Source organism: Notothenia rossii (genome assembly GCF_949606895.1).
Source record: "Notothenia rossii genome assembly, chromosome: 9".
NCBI classification, from domain to species: domain Eukaryota; kingdom Metazoa; phylum Chordata; class Actinopteri; order Perciformes; family Nototheniidae; genus Notothenia; species Notothenia rossii.
The window spans coordinates 27,518,913-27,538,591 of record NC_136907.1 but is presented as its reverse complement, the minus strand read 5'-3'; the positions used below and the strand labels follow the sequence as shown (position 1 = coordinate 27,538,591).

At 39.7% G+C, this 19,679-nt stretch overlaps 1 protein-coding gene across 6 annotated transcripts in view; it reads left to right on the top strand.

Moving 5' to 3' along the window:
- The window catches only part of igsf9bb (immunoglobulin superfamily, member 9Bb), a 196,905-nt gene that overhangs the window by 136,036 nt on the left and 41,190 nt on the right, over positions 1-19,679 (top strand). For 4 of the 6 annotated variants that reach the window (XM_079647623.1, XM_079647622.1, XM_079647620.1 and 1 more), the window contains exons 12-17: positions 705-828; positions 2,425-2,600; positions 3,659-3,885; positions 6,896-6,980; positions 9,796-9,960; positions 10,483-10,528. In XM_079647623.1, coding sequence (XP_079503749.1) covers positions 705-828; positions 2,425-2,600; positions 3,659-3,885; positions 6,896-6,980; positions 9,796-9,960; positions 10,483-10,528 — 823 coding nt within the window. The remainder of the gene's footprint in view (positions 1-704; positions 829-2,424; positions 2,601-3,658; positions 3,886-6,895; positions 6,981-9,795; positions 9,961-10,482; positions 10,529-19,679) is intronic. The other 2 variants (XM_079647624.1, XM_079647621.1) reach the window with 1 other exon arrangement.

The window sequence follows — 19,679 nt, the reverse complement described above, 5'->3', positions numbered from 1 at the left end:
ACTTGAATGATATTCTTTTTAGAAAAGAAGTCAAGTAAAAAATGTTTGCCTGCCATTATAGCTTTTTCGTTAGTATTCTTGAGGGAAAGAGCTGCCGCAAAATCGACAGCTCTTCACTGACACACCCCCACCCCGCTGCGGGGTTACAAGCGTGATGACGAATCATACTTTTTTAAGGAAATCGTTTTTATTTTTTATTATACAGTAATTACTGTGATTTTTTTTTCATTATTAAAACAAATACACACTTGCAACGCATAACACTGGCAATGATTTTATATTTATTAGACTATTGAAAAAAAGATCATGCTCCAAATAAGTGGGGGTACAGCGTACCCCCGCGTCCAACGCCCACTACACCACTGGCTAAAGCTACAGCTGAAACAAGCTATTCTTGTCTTTCATGTATCTAGTATATTGTTATCTGGCTGTTATGATCAGACAAGCTATCCACATCCTGTTTTCTTAGCTTACATTATTTAGCTAGACAAAGGATACATGCATGCTTTCTTATTGCTATCGTTTTTCAATTGATACATTTCATTTTTATGTTACAAGGGAAAACACTTGTAGGATGAGGTTACATTGGGTTGCTGGCTTGTTCCATCTCTCAAGTTAAATACATGTAATGGATCACAGCAAGACTGCTCTGTGACTAATGTGCCCTTTTAACTACACACCCTCACTGCCTCCCCTCTCCACAGGCACAAGCCCCCACGCCCCCACCAGCATCCACGTGGTGGCTTCCTCTACCTGGGCCAATGTGTCCTGGGAGGTGGGGTATGACGGAGGCTTCCAGCAGACGTTCTCAGTCTGGTATGGCCATGTGTGAGTCATCCCAGCATGCTTTGCTTCCTGCTTCTTCTTGTTCTTCCAATACTTCCTCTGTTGTTTCTGAAAATGTCTTTTTTCCGGGTTGTGTTCAGAACAGTTGTTAAAACCTTGAGATCGAAATACATGGAGATCGAGGTTGAGTGAGTTTTCATCTCTAATCTTGGATTTTCTGCAGGAACTCATAAAGACAGTTCCAACAAAACTGAACATGACCCAAAATTGTCTTTGCTGCTGCTGCTGCTGCTGCTGCTACTGCTGCTGCTGCTGCTGCTGCTGCTGCCGCCGCTTCTGCTACTGCTACTGCCGTCAAACTTTAATTAACATTATTCATTTAAATGGAGGCCTATAGTCTCAGTAAGCACTATGCATCTGTATCATATAGGGACATAAACTACAGCATATATAATATTAAAGGTGGGGTAGGTAATTTTGGAGAAACCAGCTCGAGTGCGCTAGAATTTGAAAATACACAACCGTAAAAAATCTGCCACTTCCTTACAGAGCCCCTCCTCCAACACACACGAACGCGCACATGACCAATGAGGGCACAAGATAAGTTTGTGCAAAGATGGAAGGTTGACAGGCAGGTAGGCCATCCAGTTATTTTAGCCGGGCCGGTGTTGCAGTATAAGTTGACGATATCGGACTCTCACCCACAACCTCACATACGAGTACTGAATGTGCAGCAAAGTGATCTTAGGAAGGCAGATATAGCAAAAGATGAACGTAAACGACAAACGATGTTTCTTTCCTGGTAAGTCAACAACGTGTCCTCAATGTACACGCCCCGGATTCCTATGACGAAAATAATAGAATATCGCCAGTTGTCATGACTCAATTTATACTGCAACACCGGCTCAGATGATTGGTCGTGCTTTTTACAGAACTACGGCTTCCACAGATGACATTTGTTATGGATTTTTGGTCAAAGCACTTAAGATATTCATTGCTATCGGGATGTTAAGAGCATTCCATGGAATATAACAAAAAGTACACCTCGAGCCCGTTTCTCAAACTTACCTACCCCACCTTTAAGGAACTCAGTCTATAACAAAAAAACGAATTATACTGATACCTTACAGATTACATTTAATTATACTGCATTTCACAGTACTATAGAAGCTAAGTTGCTAAAATGAAACATCTCAGTAGGGGATGACAAATGTTTCCTGCAACATCAAAACTACCTAAATATAGGCTCTGCTTTTACAATCCCATCAGGGATAAAGAGTGAGAGTGTTGTAGCTGCATGTAACAGTGCTTTATCTGGTGATCAAGTCAGTGAGCGCTGAATGTATGGCATGGGCAAACAGCAATCTGCAAAGCTGAGCGCAGCATGGGCTTAATACCCTCAAGTGAAAGTCAAGATGAGAATAAAGTGAACAAAATTCATGGAAGAAATAATACAATTTTTGTCTGTAATGTTGGATCAATTATGGAGCTAAAGATGTATCTGAAATTATTTTGCTTACTTACATTTAAGTCAACTTTAACCTCTGTCTTATAGAGACAAAATAGTAAAGTATCCCCATTATGTTTTTTTCAAATCCTCTCTCTGTCCGCTCACCTCTCCTGAACCCCGGCGTTCAGGCTGAAGAGGGAGCGTTTAGGTCCACATGACTGGCTCTCCATACCCGTGCCTGGAGGCCAGGACTGGTTGGTGGTGCCCGGCTTGGAGCCAGAGACAATATACCAGTTCAGCGTTCTGGCCCAAAACAAGCTTGGCACAGGCCCTTTCAGCGAGGTTGTCACTGTGAACACACTAGGTGAGGAGACTTATGAATATCTACTGCTGTTAGTCTGAAAAAAGCGATACAATTATTTATTAAGCAGCTTAGATTAATGATCAAATCTGATTGATCAATTTAGACATTACTGTATAAGGTTTGTTCTTTTTGTGTAGCAGACCGCTGTATAACAGACCGTTGCTAACCACGCTCTGATCATACACTGTAGGACCAAGTCCAGTCATATCCATCCTCAGTCCACATTTAAAAATGTAAGCTTTGGCTCAAAAACGCATTCGTTTTTTCAATATGAAATTGAAAAACACCATGGAATAATTGTTTAATATTCTGTTTATATGTATAGAGCACCGTTTCAACTGAGGCCAGTAAAGTAAAGAAAAAGAAAAGAAAAAAAAGGTTAGGGCATGGAAAAAGCAAGAGGAAACAAGGCTCTTTTTTGATGCCCAGAAATGACCAAACAGCAAAATAAGAAGAAAAGGGAAACTACAGGCCAAAGGCTGCAGGGTGTCTGCAGATACGGAGACCACCTCACAGGTCCAATGTTTCATCAAGGACGATTGTGAGGGAATATTTTTGGATGAGTCTATACATTGTCTTTTTAGGAATGCTGCATATTATACCTTTAAACTAGGCTTTGTTGAATCACTCTGCATTACTCACAGCAGTGGGGAAAGGGAAATGTACTAGGGCTAAATAAAGCTGTCACTTAAAAGATGAGTGACATACTCATTTATGATTAATATTCACGCATCATCACCTTTTGTGTCAGCCAAGAAGTAGAACGAAAGAAGACAAAGCCTTTAGACAGGGGCTGCTTTTGGATAGCATCATGCAGGCCAGAAATTGACTTTCAGGATGCGAGGATTCAGAGTCTAAGTGATGTAAAAGATGTGTGTGAATGTGCATGTGAATGTGTTAGAGATGCATTTGGTATAAGAGCTTAATCACTTCACACTTTAGTTGTCATACATGTTAGTGTCAAAGTGTAAAGGAGGATGATTCACTGGTATCATGCTGGTGAACAGAACACTGAATATATAACCGAGTTGCTCTCACACACTTTTGTGCTCTTTCAGTATTTCCTATAAGTACCCCTGAACCATTGGTGCTGCTTACCCCACCACGGTGCCTCACAGCCAATCGCACGCAGCAGGGAGTTCTGCTCAACTGGATCCTGCCTGCCAATCATACAGCACCAATCCAGCATTATGTCATGGAGTTCCGCCTGGGGGAGCGATGGGAGGTCTTAGACGACAGCATTCCTGCTGGGGAGACAGACCTGCTCGCCCGAGACCTTATCCAGGTACCAGACAGGTCATGGACTGCAGACAGAGTATCAAACAAGACCCTCATCTAGAGGGATGTCTGGGCTGTAGTGGAGGTTAATTATAATGTCTACTCTAAGACAATTATTTTAGAACTTGTGCTATGTCTGTTATTCTATGCTCATTTTAGCCAGCAAATGGCTGTTACTGCTAAGCATTGAACAATAATTAATAGCATTTTTAAGTGTAAAATATGGTCAACATCCCAGCTTCAGCTCTATTAAAATAACAAATCTTTATTTTTTTATATATAAGAGCTTGATATACATTATAACAAGAAGTTTCAGGTGTTTTTCAACCCCGGTCACCCCTGTGTTTTTTTTTTTGCGGAAATCCAGCAAAAGATGGTATAGTTCCAAGCAGCATGAGAAAGTCTTTCAAATAAACTTAATTATACACGCCACCTGAAATGCTTGGCTAAGCATGCTTGCTTTTTTGTTAGCCAACTGCCATCAATCGACTGCTGACACTGTGAGAAAGCTGTGCTGCTTGCTGCTATATAGGTTGTTGAGACACGTTTCCCAAATGTGAGTTATAATAATCCATGAACAGAATAGACACTTTATTTACTTTTAAAATAATTCAAGAACATCCTTTTTTATAATAAACATCCAGAAAAAAAAGTTGCCGCCAATTAGTATTTGTGGTAGGTACAGTTATTTTTCTCCGATTAAAAGTTCCATCGTTTCACTTCACTGATTTTTAACTGACTGTAAAATAGCCTCAAGTGTTTAAACATTAGAGGCTCTCTTTTAGATTGATGTCTGTGAGTTCTCATTTTAAAACCTCTTGGTGTTTGTGACAGTAGTAACCTTGATCCGTGTCTCAAATGATGGCTCCTGCCATTTGTGTGATTTGTTCCTGGAATGTCCTTGAAAGGTCTTCAAATGTGATGCTTAAGAAATTGTGGGAATCCTGAATATTAAGCTGCCATATCCACCTTGGTTGTCATAGTAACATTGCAGGTGTGCACATGCTGACTTGGCTCTCTTTCGGACATCTCTGGGTTTTACTTGGTGGCATTTTTTATTCTTGCCATAACACGTTTTGTTAAACCTGCAAAACACACACATGCTTTTACTTGCAGAGAGGAGAGAGAATAGCATCTGGAACATGAGAGGCAATGTAATACACTGTAAGAATATGAATAATGAATACAATACGCTTTTTAGATGACAGTGAATTCACTACAGTAGAGAAAAAAATCAATAAATCCTTGCTGATTTATATACACAATACACAATACTTATTTTTCTGCATTTCACATCTTTGCTTATGTCGGGTAATCTCCTTCCATATAATGTTTGAGCTTCTTTGTATTCTAACTACCACTGTCGGCTCCATGCAGATGCTATTATCTCTCCTTCCATTGCACCGCCAACACCCACTCAGTCTCACCAGCTCTCTCGACACACACAAAGCACCTCGCTTGTTTAACTTTTTAGCTTCAAATCTCTTTCTGCATCAGATGAGGTAATTTGACCAGAGGGACGCTCTGTTTGGTTGTCTGCGTATAAGTGGTGCTGTGTTTGGTACCTTTTTAAATTCAAATCTCAGTCTTGAGCAAGACACCGACTGGATCTGTGCCAGCTCCACAGCTGCTGTGCTGTTGCTGACCTGCACTGTGGAGCGCAGACAACACCAGCACAATGAAAGGGGTTCTAAAAGGCTTAATCTGTTGTTTCATCAGGACTTATTCAAAGGTGATTTATCAATTTTAAGACGCATTTGGCTATTTAAAGAAATCAGCGCATCTGCTCATGTTTATTTCCTATGGAGACTTTTTTAATATTCTGTTCCCCCTTACAATATATCATATTTATACCTGAAATGATGTTACAATGGTACGCTCAATCATCCATGTTTCTCTTAGTTGGATGTGTACAGATATTCAAGTTTCAAACATCTTTTGAGTTTATATATGTAAAAATGGGGACAAGCAGCAGATGTTTGATATTCCGATGATGGGTCAAGCTTCATAATGCTTGTTTCTACTTTCCCATGATGCAGAATTAATGAAAGATTCAAACACAGATGGATAGACAGAAAGCAGATCGAACAGTCAAACAAATCCAAGACGGGCATACTGGTCAGCAGGTGAGGAACAGGCAACAAAAAGCCGAAATAGATCGAGCAGACGTTCAGAAGGCCGGAAATTACTGGCATGCGCAACATTGTCAATCTGTCAAAGAGAAGGTGGAGATGGGCAGGTCAAAATATTGCAGGGCTGATGAGAAACAGGTGAGCAGGCGAATGGGGGAGTCAAGTGACTTGTGTGAAAGCATGTGAGAGGGACAGTAAGGCAGAATGGGAAAGCACGACTGTGGAAGTCTTTTTGACACTTCCCGCCTAATAATTCCTTCAAAGTCCAAAACCCTAGTTCTAGCGCCAATTTTCTGTTTTTTCTGTGCTGTGTCTCTTTATACATCCATGTGGTGAACACATAACTATACAAACAAATGTAAGACATATTTTCTTTTACAATTTTATAAACACACCACTATTCTGGTGTCAAAAAACATTAACTTCTTTGGTTAATTAAACAGTATGTAATGATTTGCTACTGCTAACGTCAATAATGCTAGCTAGCTAACAGTAGCGAGAGTTACATCATATTATTGTCCATTCCAATCAAAGATAACCCTAATGATATCACTATGACATCATGTGTGATTTTTGACAGATTTTCGAACCCCCTTATAGCTTCAGGAGTTATTCTTGATTTCCTGAATTAAGTGCTTAATAATCTAATCTTTTTTTGTAGAATTATTGGATTAAATAAAAGCCTAAATCATGCCAAACTTTGCAATGCACAACTCGTAGTTTCCATTGTGCCATCCATGTAGGACCAATATATTTTTTTGAAGGCAACACTAAATGATATCAGTGAGTGAGCTCCAAATCCATGTCTATCAGCTGAGACAATAACAAAATAAAACCATATGACTTCACCCTCTGAATGACCTCTGTCTGTTCTCCTGCTCTTAGGAGGCCTGGTACGAGTTCCGCGTCATGGCCGTCATGGATGACATCATCAGTGATCCTAGTAACGTAGTAGGTGTGTCCAGCACAGGTGAGACCTTACATCTCATATTAAATATACAAAAAATACACATATATAAAAACACAGATTATACAGTATACAGTGCATTCATGTCAAAAAATGTGTTACTCAGAGAAAAAAGGGCAGGTCTTCTTTAAACCTCTGGATTCAAACCAACAGCCTCTTGCAGTAGCATGCGTTGCTAACCTCAGGCTAACTTCACAGTCCTGATCTGACCAGAGGCGGTAGATGTATTGCACACTCAGCAACTCCAACTTTACATTTTTCCCACTCAGCAGCACTATTAACATAAGCTCTCTTTACATGCACACTCCTTTGTACCATCTTTAAAAGTATGACATCATCCTTCCGTCTGCCTCAGTGGATTGCACTGGGCTGCTTTTTGCAACAAAGAAATCAGAAATCAAACAAATAAATCAAAGTCGGTTTTTTTTTTGGTCCCAATAATAAGAGGCTGTTTTAAATCTGAAATGAAACCCTGAAACTGTGATGTCACTCCCCTGCAGAGGTCACTGGGCACGCATCATTTGATAAGAGGAGCTGTTGGTAACGTTTATAATGAAGAACATTTGCAGTGGTAGAACGTTGCTGCTCCCTAGTGGCAAAGCTGGAGAGTAATGCAATATCAGAAGTTGCTGCTCATCTTTCTGTTGTTCTTGAACTAATTTGACTGCGTTTTCGCTGCATATTGTCAAAGCATTAACACAATTGTATGTTATTTTAATAATTTGTTAAAAACATGTTTTGACATTTCATGCATGTTGATAAGGTATTTTACTTATGTCCAAAAAAGTAAAATACCTACCATACCTCAGATCTCCCGCAATAAGCTCAGCGGATAACAACATACAGAAGTATAAAACAGTCATTACAGTGAACATTTACTGACTGCAGCGTTCACTGTGAGACTCTATTCAGATAAGTAGAGAAGTAAGTTGACTTTCTGCTTAGTCATAATTGCATATACAGTTGCAAGAAAAAGTATGTGAACCCTTTGGAATTACCTGGATATCTGCATAAGTTGGTCATAAAATGGAGGAAGCCACTGCTGTCCAGAAAAAACATTGCTGCACGTTTGAAGTTTGCAAAAGAGCACCTGGATGTTCCACAGCACTACTGGCAAAATATTCTGTGGACAGATGAAACCAAAGTTGAGTTGTTTGGAAGGAACACACAACGCTATGTGTGGAGAAAAAAAGGCACAGCACACCAACATCAAAACCTCATCCCAACTGTGAAGTATGGTGGAGGGAGCATCATGGTTGGGGGCTGCTTTGCTGCCTCAGGGCCTGGACAGATTGCCATCATCGACGGAAAAATGAATTCTCAAGTTTATCAAGACATTTTGCTGGAGAACTTAAGGCCATCTGTCCACCAATTGAAGCTCAACAGAAGATGGGTGATGCAACAGGACAACGACCCAAAGCACAGAAGTAAATCAACAACAAAATGGCTTCAACAGAAGAAAATACGCCTTCTGGAGTGGCCCAGTCAGAGTCCTGACCTCAACCCAATTGAGATGCTGTGTCATGACCTCAAGAGAGCGATTCACACCAGACATCCCAAGAATATTGCTGAACTGAAAGAGTTTTGTAAAGAGGAATGGTCTAAAATTCCTCCTGACCGTTGTGCAGGTCTGATATGCAACTATAGGAAACGTTTGGTTGAGGTTATTGCTGCAAAAGGAGGGTCAACCAGTTATTAAATCCAAGGGTTCACATACTGTTTCCACCCTGCACTGTGAATGTTTACATGGTGTGTTCAATAAAAACATAAAAACATATAATTGTTTGTGTGGTTTTAACTTAAGCAGACTGTGTTTGTCTATTGTTGTGACTTAGATGAAGATCAGAACACATTTTATGACCAATTTATGCAGAAATCCAGGCAGTTCCAAAGGGTTCACATACTTTTTCTTGCAACTGTAGCGTGCAGAAATGCTTATTTTAAAGACACACGCAGTTTTAAAGGTCAGCTCTTGCATCTCATTGGATATGGAAGGACTTTTCTTTCAAAAGGCTATCAAAGCCTACAGATTATACAATGTGGTGTCCCTTTTTTGTTTGGGAGTGAGGGAGAAAAGGATCTCAAATGCATACCCAGAAAAAAACGCCTGATTGAGTTTATACAATTTGAAAGCTTGTTAATCAGAGCACAGTAGGATCTTGAGGGGACAGCATGCTCTTTATCAGTGCACTCATGTCTGCTTGGTTATCTAGAGTAAATAAGTGCCCATTTTCAGAGCCAGAAAAGGAATGTTGGCAATAATCATAATAAAAGATAATAATAATAAAATAAAAGTCTTGTAAGTAAATTTTTGAATCTTTTGTTTTATTCTGTGACTGACATTGCCACACACAGTTTACTATCCTCCATACTAAGTATTTCTTCATACTCTTCATCTTCCGCCACTAAAGGAAGCTAAAATGTAGGCTTGTTATTCAAAATAGAAGCCTGTTGAGTTACCATATCCTTACTGGATGCTTTGAAAAATACCAGTTTTTCTAAATAAAAGCCCCATAGAAAAACTGTATAGTAACAGAAATATTCAGGTTTAGGGGCTTGTTTTTCAAAATAAAACCCCCAAAAAGCAACACTACAGCTACTGCTATCTATACCTACTTAGAGCTATTAATATCACTATCGGGATCCTACCACAGTGCTCGTCGTGCAGTCAAAATGTAGCTATCATTAACATGTCCTCATGGGTCTGTCTACAGTCTGCAGCTGTCATTTCCTGCTTTGTTGCATCCTTGTCATTCTGTAGCCACACTGTGACTTTACCAAGTTGTACGTCCCTGACTCTCCCCTCCTCCCCCCGCAGACTTCTTCCCCCCTCCAGAGATGGTGGAGGAGCGTGGACTGGCGCGGCCTGTGGTGGCTGGCATTGTGGCAACCATCTGTTTCCTGGCAGCAGCTGTCCTCTTCAGCACCATGGCTGCCTGCTTCGTCAACAAGCAGCGCAGGAGGAAGATGAAGAGGAAAAGAGGTGAGGGAAGACCTGGAAAATAATGGCTGCCATCACAATCACTCAATTTTCAGGGAGCAATTAAATTATCACAAATAACAACAATGATTACTGAATGTTTTTGTATTTATACATTACAACTTATAATCATTTTTTATGTGAAACTTAACTGAGAGACTTTTAACAGACATCCCCACATCTACCTTACTGATTTATGTTATCATGCTGCTCTATATGACTCTCAGCTTTAATTACATGATCAAGTAGTGAACATCATGAAAGTGGCCTAATGACACTTGTATATTACTGCTTTTATATTTAGCATTTAATTGTTATCCTGTTACTCCTTTCCAAAAGCTGCTCCAGGCTCAGCAGCAGCTATTGTGATCGTCATCTTTAGGAATTCACTGGTCATTTTTAGGAATTCAAGTTTTCATAAACCTTTATGTAAATGTCTTGGATCAGGATTGTTTATCCTTATAAATGCTTGAAAATGAGAGTGACATCTGTTCACCTTCCTTATCTCTTTCTCCCATCTTCCAGACCCCCCTCTATCCATAACGCACTGCAGAAAAAGCATGGAAACTCCGTAAGTAACAACACACTGCTACAAAGAGATCTACTGCTAACCCATAATCAAACAGCAAAGCACTCAGGATTCATCTGATCCTGTAGTTGTATGTGTTCAAAATACAATTATAGTCAACAAAACAAATACTTTATTTCTACAAAGTGAGATGTATACAGTTCCTTTTGCTTACACAGTAAGAAAAACTGCAGAATAGGAACACACAATGATTTATATTAGTTGGTACTTATCCTGTCGATTTCTCAATAACAACTTCACTTCTATCCTGAATATTTATTGTCTTAATATAAGCAAAATATTTTACACTGTCATGAACTCTACATCTGAGCTGTCAGTGTATCAAATTTGACATTACAGCGAGCAGGTGAAAGTCTGTTGTGTCAAAGTGTAAAGAGAAAAGTGAGTGAGTGAGTGAGTGTTTCTGTTTGTGATGTAACATTGGAAGTAGTAAAAGGCAGCATTTGTGTGTGATGATTGGAAGGACCAACACAACAATGTATTTTTAAAATGCTGCTCAGCCTAAGTTACAGAAGCGGTGTGTTTCAATTTAAAAATAAATAGTAACACACCTACTTATACGACAACAAGACAATGACCTAAACTTAAAAAATGTAAATGAAGCTCTGTTGCTTAAATTAGAATAACATGTTTCTAGTAAATTTGACTTTGAACGTGAAAGATAAACACACACCACTGGAGGCTGGCTTCTAAAGGGAGGTATCCAATCTTCACATACCCTATTGTACAGCAGCCCCCTCTAGCTAATTTCCATATTCATGATCACTGTAGGGGGGTGAATTTCTTATATAACTGTTTTCAATTATATTTAGGCTTAGGAGTTAAAAGAGTCACCGGAGTTGTGCTGGTGTAATCTCCCGTGATTACCTCAACTCCTCTATGCATTGTTTATAAGTCATTGTATTTGTTTGCTATATTGTAGCCCATTATTTAGTTGATTGTTGGCTGTTTTTTTTTTAAATAATTACGAGAGACTTATAGTGGTGTGTTGTATTTGTAGCAGGTTGTTGTAGTTATATAATTGTAATTTATAACCGCCCTGTCAAGGTGCATATAAGACTGTATATAAATAGACGTAGTGTCAATAGTCACCCATAGGTTCCCGCAAAGCCACAATGAAGCCCAAAGAGGGCGCACACGGCTGTTGACTTCTTGGAAGTGAGTCAGCGCCTGACTCGTAACCGCCTCATCCAAAAAATGGGGACAGAGGTGGAGCTGAGGCGGGCCTGTCAGCAAAAAACATGCCCAATGAATACGTAAATGTGTAGGAAAATTATGAATACACTAGATTTTCCCAAAAATATACAGAAATATACACTACATGGACATCTGGCGTCGTTTTTGTAAGAAATGTTCACTTCCTTATAAAAAAGCCTCAGCACGTGACCTCCCGCGTGTGACGTAACATGGGGGAAACAAGAGGGAGAGCGGCCGGTGTAACGTATTAATAAACATGGATCCAAATGCTAGTTTCGACAAAGAAGACACAGAAGAAGTTGAACATGAATATTCGAATGCATATGACGGACCACAACCTTATAATTATGAGCCTGCTAGGCGTCCAAGAGACCAGGAGCAGCCAAGGATTAGAAGAAATAACGGCCATCGCAGAGAAATTGAGCTTCGGTGTGAGGAGAACCAGTGGAGAACTGGGCAGCTATCTTGGTGAGTGACCGGCGTTAGCTACAGAATGTTAGCTAACGTCACATCACAACATTGTGAAGTTAGCTATCATATATCAGGCTATAACTAAAGTAGCATTGATAATATAGTAACGTTACTGGCAGGACTGTTGATACTGATCCATAACAGAAACTAATGCGCAAGTATCAGCCGTATCTCGCGTTACCTAATGCAACTCCACACTACGGTGCTGTGTACCGGAGGGGAGACGCGAGATACGGCTGATACTTGACGATATGGCGGAGAAAGGTTGTGGAGCCCCGTTGATATGCCGTTGTAAATGGCTTGATGGAAAGCAGGTGTGTAGTCGGGGAGGGTGCACAGCTGATTGCAGCAGGTGAGTAGAGGTTGAGCCAGGAGCCAGGAGTGAAAGCCAACACGCACACACAACACAGACAGGGGGAAACAAACAAACACAAAGGAGACGGCTGGAGCAGTACAGCCACCACAGCGTTACCTAATGCAACTCCACAATACGTCTTACGGTGCCGTGTACCGGAGGGGAGAGAGAGCAGCGAAGAGGGGGGGGAGAGAGATGTAATACGGTTTCCTGATAAAGCTGTGGAGAGTATGTGCTGCAGGGAGGTGGATGCACAACGCAACCAGGAACGAACGCTAGCTCCGGTCCTTTTTACTGTGGACTCGATGTCCTGACAGGCTGCTATTTGTGCAACCTGCACAAACACAATACTGCACCATGATTACAAATGGTGAAATACAATGTAAAACTACCGAAAAATACCAGCTCACTAAAACACAACCGCTCAACTCAACGCAACTACTAACTATACCCGCGGTCAGAGAGCGGAGATGTCTACCCTTTGTGATGTAATATGACGCGTTTGACGTATGACCTTAAAAAAAAAGCAGTTTTTAAGAGCAGAGCTCAAAATTGCTCCTTTCCCTCTGAATTCCTGCCCTTATGTCAGGCACTGTTCTTCCTCTAAGAAGAAAGGACAGTAACAGGAGATCTCTGTGACGACAGATGTGTTGTTGTTAATGCATATGATGTCCGAAAAAAGATTCAGTTTAGGATGGCCGAAGACACTACACTACCCATAATCCCCAGCTATCGTTTTGGACTACAGTCTCGTTGACAAACCCCGTGATTAATCTTCAAGCTCTGGGATTGGATGTTGGAGTGGCAGTGCGCCAAGGTTACGCCGAGCGTCAAGTTCTTTGAAATGGAAATAAACCACAGCAGACTATTCAAAACTGGACTCGAACGCCCCCCCAGAAATACACATGCTGGCTATTGTGTTTCGCAACATGTTCTCTATGGCACGTCTCTACTGGGAATTGTAGTTTTAAAAGACGTTTTCGTTTTTCCCAAAATTAGAAGTTGACAGTATTAAACTGTGTATAGCCCTTGAGGTTTAGGCGATGGGAAACACATTGGTGTGTACACATTTAAAACATGTAATTACTAAATGGGTGAAAATCGCTTGTGCACATAATGGGCAGCATTAATATCCACATGACAGCTCATTGTTACTTTGTAATTCTGCTCCACTACAATTCAGAGGTTAACCTAGTATTTTTACTCCACTACATTTATTTTAGTTACTTTGCAGATTCTGATTAATGATGTGAAATATAAACAACCCTTAAATCAGACTTTAGTTACACCTGAGTACAATTCAGGGAAAGGTGATTGTCAAGTGCCAACAATCAGGAGAGATATTTGATTGTTGGTACTTGAGAAGACTAAACATTTATCTGCAGATCTCTATAAAGTATATTAATTACTCGTTATTCTCTACTAATAGTTAATTAAAAACTGTATATAATTTCTATTTTGCACATCCCTTTCAAGATTTCAAGATTTTCTAAGGTTTATTGACATATCATATACACAACTACGGTGTAGTTATGTAATGAATTAAAAACTTCGGTCACAGGTTCCTCAACAGTGCATTACAAGACATCTATCAATATGTGTGTATACCTCCACCATTAAACTGTCAAATTCTGCACATTTCTTATACTATCTACATACATAAGAGTATAATTAATGTGTATAATATCAGTTAAAATAAGTGCTTCAACATAGTTAACATAGCAGGAAAGCAATATATTAGACGTTAAGTACTTTGTCAGGCTTAATATTTATCTGTAGATAGATACCCCCAAAGCTTTTTTCTTATTTGAAAGAAGACCTTAACCTAAAGTATTCTTTAATGTGTTAATAAAGGTTAATTAGTTTGTCTGTTTTGCACATCCTCATATTAATATCTTTGTAAATCCAGCACTAAACTGTTTTATTGTAGAGATCACTTACAGTATCTTCTTGATTTTTTATATTCTATATTTTTTTATCATTGACCTTCTACTTTCCCCCTATGAAAGTATGTACTCTTAATATTTTTTTCATCTAATATCATTATTCAACAAAAATAACATTATTCAACAAAATAATTCAATAACGTGCTTTAACCACTAGGTGGTGCACATAAGGTACACACAGCATACCAATAATAACTTTGTATTATTAGTGTAGGATACTTATGTATGTATAACATCTGAAGATGTGTAGTTTAATAGTTTTATTCATGTTTTTACATAATTTTACAAGATATTGCTATACTATTTCTCATGTTTTACTTCTACACATTAATATCTGATTTGTAAAACATCACAGACAGAATGGTATATCCGTCATTTAATAGTAAGCTATTGAAATTGTGATTCCATAGATGTGTCTCCCATCACCCAAATCCCCTGACTATTCTCTCAACTCAGTATTTACATTCTTATTTTCAAAGAAAATCAGTAATATCTTTAAAAACTACAAGTCCTTTTCTATCAGCTGTGCACCGTTATGGTGTAAATATAACCTATCTACCAATTGGATCAAATATAAAAGTCAGCCGAATTACTATTGATACTGCAAGGAGACGTATTTTGTGAAAAGAAATGCAAGATGTTGTTTAATTGTTGATATATTTATGATCCACGTCACATATTCAGTTTTGGCGGCAGTTCTCCTGTTTGTCCAGAAGTCTTCTCATCAGGGCTTTATAAATAAAGAACTACAGCAGATCTGTAATATGTAATGCAGCTGAACCGTGTATTACAATGCCGTTATGTGATGACCTTCAAATAGAAAAGCAAGAACACTCGGAATATAGTATTATTATAATTTGTTTAATGTTATCGGATATCATATCGCATTAACATCATATCCCAACATGCATTGCAGCTAAAACATTCAATCAACGAGCTTCAAGCTGAGGATCTTGGGTAATCTGTTCAGTGGGTTTGTGGTGTGTATCGCTCAAAATGTCCCTTATAGGCAGGGGTGCACATAACTTTTTTGGCCTGGAACTCAAAGGAGCACCTGGAGATGTGACTTGGTGCTCACCAAATATCGCGACCCGTCTCGCAGAATGAATAAAACAGGGATACATGGATAACTTATTGCGATATAAAATGTATTCATAAATAAATATGAATTAACACATTATGGTGTGTGTGTTAGTCTGTATAATCAGTAGTGTAGGTGAGTGGATGTGTGCAAAGTATGGTGTGTGAAGGTGTTGGATGGAAAACAAAATAAAATAAATCAAATTACTGCTCTTGTAATTAACACTGTTCTAAAACACACTGAAATCAACTGACATCCTCACATCAATCATCTCTTTAAGCATTGAATGTCTGTTCTTTTAACACTGAAATCAACTGTCATCTTTTTAAGCACTGATGAAGAATGTGACTCTCTATTCTGTTAACACTGAAACACTGAACAATAACTCAAACTGACTGCCCTTTAACCACTGCAATTAAATGTTGGTTCTGTAAACACTAGAACAAACACTGAAACACTGAAACATAACTTAACTGACTGCCCTTTAACCACTGCAATTAAATGTTGGTTCTGTAAACACTAGAACAAACACTGAAACACTGAAAAATAACTTAACTGACTGCCTTTTAACCACTGCAATTAAATGTTGGTTCTGTAAACACTAGAACAAACACTGAAACACTGAAACATAACTTAACTGACTGCCCTTTAACCACTGCAATTAAATGTTGGTTCTGTAAACTCAGGATAAAACACTGAAACACTGAAAAATAACTCAACTGACTGCCCTTTAACCACTGCAATTAAATGTTGGTTCTGTAAACACTGGAACAACTGACTGGCTCTTCTTTCAGCTCAGTTTAAAGCTACAATCTCTCCATTTATCTTTTTATTCTACAAGCTGGACATCATCATCCTCACTGCTCTCTTGACTGCTGCTATCACTGTCCTCAATTTCAACCATGGCAGCTGCTGATGTAGGCCTACTCCTCTCCCTCTGGTTGAGCCTACGATCAGCTGTTTGCATCCACAAGTCAATAGCCTGCTTTGGGTCAAAGGTCTCTGTTGTCAACTTAGACAGGTGGATGTGCATCAGGGATGACAGGCGACAGTCTGACAGGCGGGATCTGTACTTGGTTTTAATAATGTTAAGGTGTGAAAATCCTCTCTCACATGCAGCACTGCTTAAAGGCAGTGTAAGGGACAACACAAGGACTTTCTTAATGTTAGAGTAATTCTCTGGATTGCCTGTCTTCACAATGTTGACCAAGTCATACACAGAGGAGGCTGCTAAACGTTTTCCTGCTTGCTTTAAACGCATCCATTCACTTAGAATGGAGTCTCTGTCAACAGACATGCTGGCCTCATAATTCTGAAGGATGCTTTTAAGTGTTGTGTTGCCAAAACTGTGGAGGTCTTTCCTTTCCTGAGGCCAAGTTGAAGGATCAAAAATTAGAAATTGGTCACATGACTTGAGGGATTCATATCTGGTTTCAAACTCTTGAATTAAACCCCTCAGTACATTATTCTTGTCCCTGTCAGCATCAGCATTTGCAACACTTTGTTTCCTGTACTTCCCATCATCACTGTCAAGCAGAAGTGTCAGCTGGCCAACAGCTACCATGAGCTCATCTTTGCATTCACCGATACTCAGCTGATCTCGCTGGAACTTGAGAGAGAGCCCCTGTAATATCTTCCCAATATCAAGCATGTTGGCTAGGAAACAGTGAAAACGCTCTGTGCAGACATGCTTTAGGTCACTGTCATCACTTTTAGCCAGTTGTATTTTAATGGCAGGTAATAGCCTCCATATTTTTAACAGAGTCTCATGTCTCCAAGCAGACCATCTAATGTTGTGAAACTTTCCCAGTTTTACAAAGTCAATGCCAGTCTCATCACAGTGTTTCTTTAGTTGTGCTGTGTTAGCGGCACCCCTCTTTTGCAAATAAAAGCGTAGCAAACTGACAACGGAGCGATTAAAAGACTCACAGTATGGCACCATGCGATCGGCTGATTTGGCGCAGTTCTCCAGGGTGTGGGCTGTACACAGAATATGAACCAGGGAATCCCCGACGTCCACTATCCGGCGTAGTTTAGGGATGACGCCGTTGTATACTCCCACGTTGACAGCTGCTCCGTCTGTACACACCGAGACCAACTTTGTCTTCCACTCATCCGCTAATCCACATGCATTAAATAGTTGCACAAGTCCGTCAACAATGTCCTGTGCTGATCGTGCTGCCCCCAGATTAATTAATCCAAGGAAATTCGAGTTTAACTCTCCGTCGCTTGACACAGACACAATGTACACGATTTCCTGCTCAGTTTTGTTGATGTCTTCTGATCCGTCAAAGAGCAGACCCCAGAATTCTGCTGCTTTTAATTTTTCAAACAGTTCCGTGCTGATTGTCTTTGCAATAGTCTGCATGATGCGGGATCCTCCTTCTCTTGAATGATACGCAGTCCCGACATCAACTCCAAGCCTCTTAAACAGAGGAATGTCCTCTTCATACGAGCGCATCGGCCGTGCGTGTTTAGCTTTATGAAAGGCCAACAGAAATATATTACTGAGTGCCTGACGCTGTTCTTCGTTAATTTTGTCTTGCCACCTATCAAGAGGGCGACTCCGACCCTGTCTGCTGCTGTTTTCAATTGTTTTAATGATGTTCACGTGCTCTTTGCTTTTCTCATGTTTTTCGAAAGGTGGGTGACTGAAATTATTTGTCCCAGTATAAAACGCGCTGTTTTTATCTGCCAGATTAGGATGCTCACGGCATAATTTGCACCACATGTCGGTGCGTTCATCATTGGATTTAAGCCAGCCCACCTGCTGAAGCCACTTTTCAGAAAAAACACGTTTTCTTTGCGAGTCAGGTGGTGGTTCAGTGTGTTGTCTCTTTGGTGGTGGCGGTCCTGGAAAACCAAAAAAGTTACTCATACTTGCTTTTTGGACATTTTAACAAGTGCCTGCAGATAGTGTCACGATTTTCCAAGTGCCGCTCGCTGCAGAGCCGAGATCCAGGGGCGGGGCTGAAGCGCTAGGTCCAGGGGTGGGATTTTCAGGAAGAAATTTCCTCTCAGTGGCCCCAGCAGTTGGTGCGTAAAAGCGTTTCCCGGGGTTCATCTGGCAGCGCATCATTCAATTTCGGTGCGCATGCGCACTGGCGCACCAGTTATGTGCACCCCTGCTTATAGGCCTACGTCGTTTTCCGGTGACTTTATTTATGGCTAAAAAGCACGCTAAAAAGCCCAAGATTATAGAATTAAACAAATAAATAAAAACAAGGATAATTGTGTGTCATTGTTGAGTAAATAACGGTGTGTTATTTACAAAAAGAATAACAAATTAGAAGGAAAAAAAGATTTTCAAAAATACAGATTTCAGTATTTTGAGGCTCTAAGCCCCATATATTTTCCTCACAGACGGGAAAAAAAGTCCGACATTATACGATTAAAATAAAAACAAATAAATAAAAAGATAAAACACTGGCATTTAATTTACGTTAGAATAAATAAAATGGTTTTGAATAATAGATGAGAGTCAAATCTATGTCACTTTACAGCCCCGCCCATTTTTGGGGAAACCAACGCTGTCATTTGAACGGCGATCAAGCCTGAAGCCACAGAGATCTTCTGTTACTTTCCTTTCTTCTTAGAGGAAGCACAGAAACACCTAACTCTGGATTTGTTTTAATGTTTGAGGTGCAATAAACGACACAGCAGCTTTTTGGCATGTTAAAACTATTATTTTCTGCCTCGCTCATGAGAGCTGGTGAAATTACAGCCTCGCCTACTGATTTCAAATGTGTGCTCTAAAATGATATTTATAAATGACTATTATCATTATTATAAGCAAGACAATAAATGGCAAAGATATGTAGAAAATAAACGTATTTAGGATACATTCATAAGAAACGTAACGTGGGAGAAAATATGTTTCTCGAAGATATGTAGAAAATAAACGTATTTGAGATACGTTCATAACGAACGTAACGTGGGAGAAAATACGTTTCTAGCTAAACGTAATTGAGAATACTGTTTAGTTCTGTGGGAACGTAATTTTTAGGAGACAGGGTTGGCTACCTATCTACCAATTCAACCCAGTCTCACGGCATTTTGTGTTATAGTCACGACATTTAATCT